Source organism: Pantherophis guttatus, chromosome 4, assembly GCF_059756535.1.
Source record: "Pantherophis guttatus breed Tessera chromosome 4, ASM5975653v1, whole genome shotgun sequence".
NCBI classification, from domain to species: Eukaryota; Metazoa; Chordata; class Lepidosauria; order Squamata; family Colubridae; genus Pantherophis; species Pantherophis guttatus.
The window spans coordinates 148486094-148498667 of record NC_142066.1 but is presented as its reverse complement, the minus strand read 5'-3'; the positions used below and the strand labels follow the sequence as shown (position 1 = coordinate 148498667).

Genomic DNA, 12574 nt, shown 5'->3' with positions numbered 1-12574 from the left:
ATTATATATTAAAAAATATATGTACTTTAAGAACATTTCCTTTTATGCATGTGAAAAAAAAGAGAAAATGTCTCTTCTATTTTATATACACACCACTTGAATATGGTGTGAGGTGTTTCTGCTGGGGGGGGGGCTCTTTTATTTTATCCTTACTGTTGAGATAATTATTGGCCTGCATTTTAAAATCTATTTTAGCAGTGTCACCTGATTTCTACGAAGGGTGGCGAAAGCTCACCTGTCCTGGTAGATGGATAGTAGCTTTTTGTGAGCGCTCAGTTTCCCTTGAAGATGAAACGAGCGCGCATGCTGGATTCATAGTTTGATTTTGTGTGTTGTTGTATTCTCTAAATAACATTTCTGTGTTCATCTGGTAGCTGAAGGCAGGGATTAAATAATAAAAGTTTTAGATTTCCCCTTGTTTTATGCTGCCAAGTAGTAACTGTCAAGAGAAAAATACTATATTAATAGGTCTGTACAGTGTTATTTCATCAGAATTTATTTTCAGTATTTCATTAGCTATAAATATTACCTATTGTTGCACAGTAAGTAACATTTAAACTAAAATTGGGTAGACGGCTTTGAAATACTCTGAAAATATAATCTGGTTTATAAAAGAGAATATTTCAGAAAAAAACCCAAAATGGGATGTTAGAAATAATTTCTAATAATTTCTTTTCCCACCCAAGCCATAGGTGTAAGTGGATAATAGGGTTATAATTTTTGTTTTTTTGTTAAGGTCTATGGTGCCGCTCCTTCAAGTAATTTCACGTGGCTCCCCAATGTCGTTAGAAGATTCTAGTCGGATCATTCCTCTCTTCTACCTTTTTAGCTCCTTATTTAGTCACTCACTTATTTCTATCCATGATAATGAATTCTTTGGTGACCCTATAGAAGGTAAGGGCATCTTCTGTGGATTTTTTTCTCAGAACTCATAATAACATCATTATAAATATTCATATTAGATGTCCTCCTTCATCTGAAAACATAAAAATGTTTTTAAATGAAATTTTTGAATATATACTTTTAGTTAGTTAATATTTAACAATAATATTTTATTGTTTAATTATAGGCATTGCTTTGTTCTCTTTGTATTTTAATTTTCTAATCTGGAAATGGTCACAGATTATAACGTAAAGTACAAGGTTTGAAAAACCTATAAAACAGATTAGCCATTAAAAATAGTCCTCGGATTATGATGGCAATTTGAACTGGAATTTCTATGGCTAAGCTGAAGTCACAACATCATCACATTGCTTAGTGGTGGCAATTACCGTAACCTAAGACCTGAAGCTTTGGTTGCCATCATTAAGAGAGGACCATGCAAGTTTTTAAGTTAAGATTTCATATGATCGCAACTTCTGACTTCTTGCTGGCTTCCCCAGTTGACTTTGGGGAACATTGCAAATTGCACTCAATGTGTAATGCAGCTCACTGCAACATCATAATTGTGAACTAGGCACCGAGCACCTGAATTGTGATCATGTGACCGTTGGGACATTGTAACTGCTGGAATTCTAAGGTTATGACCTGAAGACTACCTCAGATTAAATACAGCTTCCTAGAAAAAATTGTTGCTATCTTTCTTTTGGGGTCTCCAGGCAGGCAGAAAATAAAGAAGAGTTATGGATCTTCTGTATTTTGCAAATAGGTTTGTTGTATAGATCTGATTTAAGAAAATCACAAGATGCAGTTAAGTTGCTGCTGAAATATCTGTTTATTAGATTACACTGGGGCGAAGAATAGGCATAGATAGATTTTATTATTTCAACAGTACAGGGACAAGCAAGTATCTTCTAGATATTTGGACTACAACTTTAATCCAATCCAAGTAGGATGGTTGATAGCAAGGCATTGTGAGAATTGCAATTCAAAACTTGAGAAGGAATCTTTGCCTATACCTCTGCATTTGATTTATTAGAATATATTTAATTCTTCACTGTAATATATAGATACACATGTTTGAACAAACACATTATTGTAAATTCAAATTATTTTATCTTTTGCTTGGAATCTTAGCTTGGTCACAATGTTAAACCATAAAGTGGTTGACTTGTTTTTGGATGATTGTGATGAATGAATTCACAGAATGCAAACCAGACCACCGTGGATTGATCAACAAGCTATACTTCTAAAAAATCCTGTTAAAGTACTATGTGAGAATTCAAAGAGAGTAAGACTGTGTCCTTAAGCATGGTTTGTATTTTCTGTAGTTGTAGGTCAAAGACAATCATCAATGATGCCTTTTACATTAGAAGAACTGGTCACATTATCACGCTGTCTTCGTGATGCTTGTTTAGGAATTATTAAATTGGCATATCCAGAAACCAAGCCAGAGGTTCGTGAAGAATATATTGCAGCATTTAGAAGTATTGGAGTCACTACAAATACAGAAATGCAGCAATGCATCCAAACAGAACAGAAGCGGTGGATTCAGCTCTTTAAGGTATACACTGTTGATTCATAAGAGAATAAATCAAAAGAACTTCCTTTTTTCATTCATATGGCGGAACAGGTGAATGCAGATCTAGAGTGGACGAACATTTAAAGTTTTATGTAATGTCTTCAACTCTGATTCTATCATAATTTTCTTCAACTTTGATGCTTTCCTTGTGCTTTCAGCTCTCAAAATTCTCAGCAGGCTTGCTGTCTGGGAAACTTTGGCTGTTGAAAGAGATTATGGTAAAAATATCTATTTTTTTAAAGAGTGGATTTCTTAAGAAGCTTACATGTCAAAAAAAGAATATAAAAATGAATTAGCTCTTCTAAAAATGAACTTTAAGCTCTTCTGATTCAGCAGCTGATACTTGATATGTGTTCAATATGTTCTTGCAGTTTTTAAGATACATTTTGGTCTTTGAAGAATGGATTCCAGTGCATTTATTTTCACATGTTTATACATAAGGCATTTTTAGATGAGAATATACTACTCTCAGGATAAAACTTCAGAAATGGATACCTTACAAAAATAAATTTATCACAGACCCTTTGTTTTAAGGCACTGTTTTTCAACCGTGACAACTTGAAAATGGGTGGACTTCAACTTCCAGAATTCCTGAGCCAGCCATATTAGTTTGGGAATTCTGGGAGTTGAAGTCCACCCATCTTTGAGTTGTCAAGGTTGAGAAACAATGTTTTAAGGGGAAATGTACATGTGTTCAGATGGCTTCAGGTGAGGTTACACTAGTGATCCTTCATCCAAGCTGGCTAACACTTGGTGAGCTTCTTCATTTCTTCACAGCATACTTCAGGTCTTTGGAGACATGAAAAGGATTGAGATCCTTTGGGAGCTCTTATATACCCTATTAAATATACTAGTAATTGGGTCTGTAATGTCATGTAAGCCATTTGAGCATTTTTGAACTTCTAAAATTGAGGAAGCTGATAGGCAGAATTAACAAGCTGGGGCTCCATATTAGAAGATTACTTGTATTTTTCTCATATAGAGAAGACTTTGAGGAAGGAATGGATAAGGGAGTAAGGGAGGAGGAATGGCAATTCAATTCTGAGAAGACACGAGAAAGAACCTCAAAATTACCCCAACTTGATTCTGTTTGGTATAAATTGGGGAAGAGAGAAATTCAGATAGGCTTTTAATTCTATAATTATCACCTAGAGCCATGATGGTGAACCTATGGCATAGGTGCCACAGGTGGCACGCGGAGCCATATCGGTGGGCACGCGAGCTCAGCTCCACCAGTTGATTTTCGGGCCTTCTAGGCCCACCAGAAGTCAAGAAAAAGGCTGTTTCCGGCCTCTGGAGGGCCTCCAGGGGGTGGGGAAGGCCTGTTTTTTTGCTCTCCCCAGGCTCCAGAGCCTTTCTAGGAACCTGGGGAGGGTGAAAATGGCCTTCCCTGTCCCCCTGGAGGCCCTCCGGAGGCTGGAAATGGCCCATTTACTGACTACCCGTGGGACCGGAAGTTGGCAGACGGGCCATTTCTGGCCTCGGGGGGGGGACCGTTTTCCCACTCCCCAGACTCCTAGAAAGGCTCTGGAACCTGGGGAGAGCGAAAAACGGGCCTACTGGGCCCACCGGGACATTGTGTGCCAAAAGCGGGAGTGCAGGGGAGGATCGCACGCACATGTGTAGGCGGGACACACAGAATTATGGAAGTGGGCACGCACGTGCGACCCCCCCCGCTCCCTCCGCTTTTGGCACGCAATGGCAAAAAGGTTAGCCATCACTGACCTAAAGTAATAAAGTAGGATTCCTGGAATTTCTATGGTGTCTGTTTCCTGACTGGCCTATTTTGAACAGCTGGTATTACCATTTTCTGAAGATTGTCTATGGCAACTAAGATAACTCAAGAGTATTTTTTAAATACTATAAATAATATAAAATTATTTTTTTTATAATAATCAATAGATATTTATGTAGTTTATTTTTTCCCAACCTCCCAGTAATACCCATTAAGGCAGTAGGGTAGCAATTCAGGATAACTGTTTCATAAGAAAGTGCTTGACTTGCCATGAAATGTCTGCAGCAAACACTCACAGTCAGCTAAAATTACTCATTAAAGGAGTGGAAGCAGAAGAAATGCATTTTCCAAATTAAATGCTAGATTTACAGTCCGTTTAATACCAGCGACCTCTCGCACACTAATGTTCAGTTCGAGTCATCAGCTGTTCCTTTAGGTCTTTTATCACTGTTTTTGTCAAGCTATCTATTTAATTGAAAGAAGTTAATTGAATGAAAATGATCAACTAAGCTTGTATTAATATTGCTAATGGAACTTTCTTCTTGGCCATGTTTGGAGAAAAATGTCAAGCTAGACTTTAGAAAGACCCATTAATGCTTGCACTTAACCTGATGGGCTAATTAAGGAATGCTTATTCATTCTACAAGTCTACAATAGCCTCTATCCCACCCATTTTGTCTGATTTTTACAAGACATTTCACTTATGAGCAATGAACATTATGGACATTAGTAGCAATGAGAGTAGCTGATAATGTTTTGATTGTGTTGAATATTGTACAGAAGCAGAGCAAGATACTATGAAGATGTAATCAAAGATTGCAATTTTAATTACTTATCCATTTGTTATCTAGTAAAGTTTACAATCTTTGAATATGGACCCAGTATGCTTACATATTACAGAAGTGTGCTCTGGTGCTATGCCAGTTTTTCTCAAGCTGATTTCCTTCAAAGATATTGGCCCAATGGCCCATAATGCTGGGAATTTTGGGAACTTAAATCCAAAATTCCTGCTATAAACACAGTTTGTGCTGTGCTGTTGCATCCAGCGAGCTTACTATGTTGAGATCTACAAGATGAGCTATATTTACTTAGAATATTACCAGTAAGTATAATTGGTCAAATCTGAAAAAAATCCATGTGGGAATGATGAATGGTACACAGCAAAAAGCTAGATGTAGAATTAGTAAATACAAAACAAAAATTAGCAAGTGTGTGTATTTGTGTAATTATTTTGTTTTGTATGCTGAATTTTTATAAAAATATTGAGCTGTGCAAGATTTGTCTCAAAAGATATTCTTTAGTAGCATGAATAATTTCTGTAGTATGTATATATAGAAGAATAGATACATATGAAGCAACTTTAATGTTTGTATTGTGACAAAATAAATATTCATCTTTCAATAATATTCATGTATTCACAACAAAAATAAGGATATTGAGAAGGTCAGAGATCTCCTATCTGTAGGGGTAAGTAGACAAATGAAAAAGGAATGCACATTGATTATATAATGGTCAGTGAGTCCTTTCATGATCTATTTTTTCCTGTTCAAAATGTGTGTAGAAGCTTAATTATCACAAAAAAGGTGTGAAAGACACTCTCAATCTTTAATTCTCAGTTCTTCTCAAATTAATTATCTTCAAATGCTTAAAGCTTCATACCAATATCATGATTATTTTATGGGGTTATTGCAGTTAGCTAACGTTTATTGAAGTTTACAAAGTTTAGATATTTATGGATTTTTTACACAGATACAGAAGAAGCCATGTTAAAACTTTTGGAAAGTAAGCATATAAAATTTTCAGTTTTTAACAATATTTCAGAATAAAATGTACTTTGCAGTTAAAAACCACCACCAAAATGAATTACTTTTGAATCCATTCATCTTAATGGATAGTCTTGATACAATGTTATATTTAATAATGGGATTTATTATTTTAAAGTTGTATTTAATTTTTGTTCATAGTTATTTTTAAAAAACATAATTAGTTATTATTGGAAACATGCGGAAGAAGCCTTAATCCTGAAGTGGATAGACAATAGCTAAAAGTGGATAGACAATGACTAAAATGATGATGATGATGAATTAATTATTAACTTTGCCAATACTTAGTTTAATGATTTAAAATTGTTGGTATTTTTCCCCACAAAATTTGTCCAGTGTCTGGGATAGTTGAGGAACATACTTGATTTTGACCCAAAGATGCAGAGGAGGATATATTGTCTTTATGTTTTGGAATCAGCCAGGATGGTTAGGGATCTGGAATGTTGAAATCCAAGAGATCAGGTGAGAATTTGGTTGAGGAAAAGTGAGCTCCAACCAGATTCTCCAATCATTAGCCTCTCTCTTTCTCTCACACATACTTAATATGTATGTATTAGATATAAATATATTGATACAAATACAAATTCTGTTTATAGTTGATTCTTGTTTTCTGTCTTGCTGCATAAAAATACTTCATAATGGCTGTTTTAACCATCTAGGTAATCACTAATTTAGTGAAAATGCTGAAATCTAGAGATACAAGAAGGAATTTTTGCCCACCAGATCATTGGCTATCATTACAAGAAAACATTAGAGCAGATAAGGTAATATAGAAATTACTTTTTATTTAAAAAAGATATTTTTCATATTGAATTTACATATTTAAGCTGTTTTTATATCTCAGTGTTGGAATTTCTTAAAAATTAGTATGGATACCAATAATTTACTTTTAAGGTTTCAGCTCAAGACATTTAACCATCACATTTAATGTACTGCTAGGTTACACAGCTTTATGTGCCATCAGCCAGACATGTATGGAGAGTGAGGAGAATGGGAAGGATAGGACCCTTGCAGTCAACTTTGGATGGTAAGAAATGTTTTGTTGTTGAAACTAACCTGTAGGCAGGAGACAACTGTACTCCATATCAGATTTGGTTGCATATTGCCTGCATTTCTATTTTTTATTTAAATAATGGTATCTCTGAAAAACAGACCAATCTTTCTCTAAAAAATGACCCATGAAAGTGCTTAGAATGAAAAAGAATGCCATTACAATGATTGTGTGAAGACAGGTGCATAACAGTGTCCTTTTGATTTGTTTAATTCCACTTGACTCCTCATGAGTTAAACACAATTAGTGTGAAAGAATCACTGACTTGCATGTGACCATGTTACTTGTGTTTTCTCATTTACTTAAATGGCAAGCTCTTTTGTTTCTAAATGCCTTATGTATTGATGACTCAATCCCATATTTCTCTTCAAATAAATAACTGTTGATGGGGCAGTCTGGATAAAATTGACTAATTGGCTAGAATAATTGAACCGCTGAAGTTAGATAGTGGCTTACCTTTGCTGTACATGCAGTTTCTCTTTTCAAAATGCTTTTAACCCTTAGCATAATCAATTGCCTATCTTGACTAATTGAAAATGTTTGCTGAAAATTTATAAAATGCTTGCAAGTTGAAGTACCAAAAATTGCTATTTACTGAAGTTATCACTCTTGTAAGGTTCATTTTGCAGTGAAGATGTTCTTCTAAGTTGATCTAATTAAAATTAACTGGTAGGTTAGAAATGTAGCATTTCTTGTCTGATTGTTTCTGAAAAAAAGAAACCAGACTATTTTGTAGTACTTCCCTGCAATTTAATTCCAAAGAAAAGTGTATCTTATTTTAGTAAAAAATAATACACAGCTCTTTCAAGAATATAATTCTCCCACATAGTCCTTGAATGTCTTTTTTGATATGTAACATTTGTATTTTCAAAATAATTCTTGTTTTGAGAAATTTCGTTTTCAGCTTTGCTTGTGGTTTCACACTGTTTTTGTTGCTAAGTTTTTCTTCACTTTCCTTCCCCACTTTCCTTTATTTTACATCACCTCCAATGTCTCCAAACTTTGGGAGCAACTTACTGGATATATAGGTAGTCCTTGACTTACAACCATTTGTCTAGTGACTGCTCGAAGTTATTATGATGTTGAAAAAAGTGACTTATGATTGGTCCTTACACTTATGATAGCTGCAGCATTCCCACCATCACATGATCAAAATTCAGGCTTTTGATAACTGGCTCGTAGTTACAACAATCCCAGTATCCCAGGGTCATGTGATCTCCATTTCTAACCTTCCCAGCCAGCAAAATCAATCGGGAAAGCTGGATTCACTTAATAACTGCACGATTCTTTTAACAACTGTAGTGATTTGCTTAACAACTATGGCAAAAGTTTGTAAAATTGGGTGTGATTCACTTACTTACTTACACATTTCTTACTTAGCAGTGGAAATTCTAGTTCTACTTGTGGTTGTAAATCAGCCTGTAGTAGGAAAGATACAACAGGGAGAGAAGGCTGTCTTCCTTGTTGCAGCACCTACTCTTTGGAGTAGTATCCCCCATAGACACCAATGGCTACTCCTCAAAAAACTCTGGGAATGGCTGTTGGCCCTTTGGGGTGGGCGAGATCAGGAAATAGATACAAGAAATATTAGAATAATACATTATTGATAAAGACTGTGCTAATAAAATCTTGGAAACCCAATCAAATTTCCTCTTCCCCTCTCTCTTATACCAAAGAGTATAAAAGAGAAAGCAATTTTTAGCTTCCTCCTCATGCTTTCTTGCTTTCCAAAGTTGAGCTCCCATTTACTGATGATCATTGCTTCATTGCTGATGTCATCTCTCTGCTCTTCAATATTTTCTATTGTGTGGTTTCCTTCTGAACACATATGATCTATGTTTTTATTTTATAGTTCTTGTTTTAAACGCTGTAAGCTGCCTAGAATTGTATGGGTTTGGGCAGCCTCTAAATTGTATAAATCCAAAAATAACAATAAAATAAATAAGAAAAACCAAATTTACCTGTATAAGCTGAAATTGGTTGTTGGTTGTTGGTTGGACAGGTGACATATACCCTGTTTCCCCCCAAATAAGACATCCCCTGATAATAAGTCCAATCGGGCTTTTGAGCGCATGGCAGTAAGGCCAAGCGCTTATTTCAGGGTTCAAAAAAAATATAAATAAGGGTCTTATTTTCGGGGAAACATGGTATATTTAATAAATAAGTGATCCTTGGTTCGCTGGGTTGAACTAAGCAACCTTCAAGTATTTCTCCAATTTTATTTAAGCTGCATAAAGAATTCTAATATTTAGGCTACACTAGTATGACTTTAATGGGATCTGTATAGGTAATCCTCAATTTACGATCACAGTTCATTCTAAAATTCTGTTGATGCGCTAAGACAGCAACAGTTAAGTGATTTTTACTCCGTTTTACGACTTTTCTTCCATAATTGTTAAGTGAATCACTCAATTGTTAAGTTAGGAACACAGTTGTTAAAGTGAATCTGGCTTTCCCATTGACTTTGCTTGTCAGAAGGTTTCAAAAGGTGCTCACATGACCCTAGGACACTAAATATGAACCAGTTTGCCAAGCATCTGAATTTTGATCACATGACCATTGGAGTGGTGCAGTGGTTGCAAGTGTGAAAAATGGTCATGCCACTTTTTTCAATGCCATTGTAATTTTGACCAGACACTAAACAAATGGCTGTAAGTTGAGGACTACCAGGTTGCCCATTCCTGCTGTATGTAGTACTGTCCTCATCAGTTTAGGAAGAATGGAAAAGAGCATATGGTACTACACAATAAAGCTAAATTCCAATCTCTTTGTTTAAAAGTGGGACTGGATCCAGCCCCTCTCTCTGTGTCGGAGGAGCGACAGCTTGCAATATTGACAGAGCTGCCTTTTGTGGTTCCTTTTGAAGAAAGAGTAAAGGTACTTTATCTTTTTTAAACCTTGCAATTTTTAACAAAGTTTTAAATATTGCTGAAAGTATATTCTTGATAAAGGTGTATATAACATTTCAGAATGGAAATGTTTCATGCTGTTTTGAATTTGAAATGGTCTGTTTTAGGGGTGGGTTCTACTTATCTTTACTACCAGTTCACAACGGGAGTGCGCAGATCGTCAATTATGACGTCCGGGCGGGCGGGCGGGTGGGTGGAGCCTCCCACCGCTTTTACTACTGGTTCTAAAGAATCAGACAGAAGCAGGAGCAACCCACCACTGGTTTGTTCTTATTTCTGTTCTGGTGCTGCCATTCTGAAATTACTGGCTGAACTTGAAGATATTTTTATGTAGTCAGACCAGTCCATTTCAAATTCAAAGCAGCTATTTCAAATTTTAAATATTTTGAATTTTTGCTCACCTTTTAAGTCTTGAACTATGTGCGCCATGAAAGAAAGCATACATATGTCTCTTGCCCTTGGGGGATTGATTGCAGAAGTTTTAGTGAGGACTAAATTTTGCAAGCTCAGCATCTCAGTTCCATGGTTGGAGGAGATTAGAATGTTTTTGTATCTCTCTCCAAATATTGAAACTAGCCTGAATTAGTATAATATAATTTTTATGCTTAAAGTGACTGTGATATTGAAAAGTACCAAAATTACATTTGTGTTAGAAGCTTAGTTTTCTATTCAGTCACAAAGGTAGCCTTTAGATGAAGAAAGATGACACATCACAACAGAGAAACTCTTTAAGTTGTATTGTCAATTCTTGATCAGATTTTTAAAAAAGTGTTCCGAGCTACAGTTCTTGCACCAAATTGCAGGTAGAATTGTTTTTTCATTTATCTGTTGTGATATGTATCCTTGATCTAAAGGCTATCTTTGTGACTGGATAGAGAATTAAGGTTCTAATACAAATATACCATATTTTTCGGAGTATAAGACATACTTTTCCCCCCTAGAAGAGGCTGAAAATTTGGGTGTGTCTTATACTCTACTTTTTTGAAGCTTTTTTCAGCCCTAATGAGGTGCTAACGGGTGAAGCAGATCTTCCCAGCTTTGCCTGCTCCCTTGACCCCGCTGTGCTTTAACAAGGCATGAAGCAATCACCATGCTTGCTCCGACTCAGCTGTTCTTTAGAAGCTTTTTTCAGCCCTAATTAGGCGCTAGCCGAATGAAGGATCTCCCTGTGCTTTGCCTGCTTTTCTCATTGCTGCTTTTTCTCAGCTGTGCCTTAGAAGCTGTTTTTTATCCCCAAGCAGGGGATAAAAAACCAGCAAACTAATGTGCTGAAGCTGACCAGACTAAGGATGCTAGCCAGATGAATACCTGGTAGGCAGATATTTTCCCCCTATTTTCCTCCCCAAAAACTAAGCTGCATCTTATACTGAAAAATATGGTACATTGCAGCCATCATATGTTGTCTTGCATGCAATTGAGCAGAAGCCATAAGAGCATTTGCCATTCATTGGCTTGGCAGGAAGTACTTGTAGAAAGTGGTGGCTGCAATATTTTCAGTCATGGCAGATAATATTGGTGTTAACAAATGAGAAAGTGATAAATATCAGCCAGTAGAAGGAAGTAGGGAATCTTGGCTAACCACAACCATGAAATGATTTGGTGAGTTCCATCTGCAAATCTTCTGAATTAGTTATCTTTTGTTGGGCTTCTGAAATAGTTTGTACTGATTTTTTTTTAAATCCAGGCCATACCCATAAATTGTTTAAAATGTTGTAGTTTAGATTTTTGAGGAAATTATAAGTGATCATATTTTTCCTCGTCATTTTCATTTAAAAATTAACAGCATAAACTTCTGTTGACGTTACAGCTTTCAGCTAATTAGCAAACTGAATTCCAAGAATTGTGCTGCTGTCAACATGTACTTATATTGTAGAGGAAATGGAAGATAGTTTCATGAGAGATATAAATCACTGTTACTGAAAAGGACATTGATAAATGTAGGGGAAATGTGTTGCTTAGTTCATGTGGATGTATTAGAAGTAGCAAGAGTCTTGTAACTTTAAGCTTTTGTTCATGTGTTAGGTAAACATTTTAATGCAAGGTTTTCTGTGTGAAGGCATGTAAAATACTAGTTTAAAAAAATCTTATCACAAATTCCCAATATCTTAGTTCTATGTAATGGAATTGAAATGCTAGTGAATTATGTTGTATTGAAAACCCATACTTAAGTGTAATTACTTTCCTTTTCATGACTTACTCCATACAAGATCTTTCAAAGACTGATCTATGCGGATAAGCAGGAAGTACAAGGAGAAGGTCCATTTCTGGATGGAATTAATGTTACCATCAGAAGAAATTATATTTATGAAGATGCATACGACAAACTTTCTCCTGAAAATGGTACAATATTTATAAATTGATCAAATGTTTTATCTTGAGAACTATAAAAAAATTAGATTGGAACACATAGAAATCTTACGCTTATGTTGGGGGATATTAGAGAGAAGACTGATATGTTGTAAAATGCTGTACAACTTTAAACATTCCATGTGTTTGAGATTTTTTTAAAAAAAGATCATAGTGTATAATGATGAAACTATTTTGTAGCAGCATTTTAAAGGTTTTGTTGTAGATTATTAAAAAGCCTGTTGTATA

The 12574-nt window shown here is 35.5% G+C and overlaps 1 protein-coding gene across 3 annotated transcripts in view; it reads left to right on the top strand.

Moving 5' to 3' along the window:
* UBE3C (ubiquitin protein ligase E3C) overlaps positions 1–12574 on the top strand; it is a 73930-nt gene that overhangs the window by 26813 nt on the left and 34543 nt on the right. For 2 of the 3 annotated variants that reach the window (XM_034401680.3, XM_087893059.1), the window contains exons 12-17: positions 737–894; positions 2211–2443; positions 6679–6783; positions 6959–7046; positions 9850–9947; positions 12187–12319. In XM_034401680.3, coding sequence (XP_034257571.1) covers positions 737–894; positions 2211–2443; positions 6679–6783; positions 6959–7046; positions 9850–9947; positions 12187–12319 — 815 coding nt within the window. The remainder of the gene's footprint in view (positions 1–736; positions 895–2210; positions 2444–6678; positions 6784–6958; positions 7047–9849; positions 9948–12186; positions 12320–12574) is intronic. The other variant, XM_034401681.3, reaches the window with a different exon arrangement.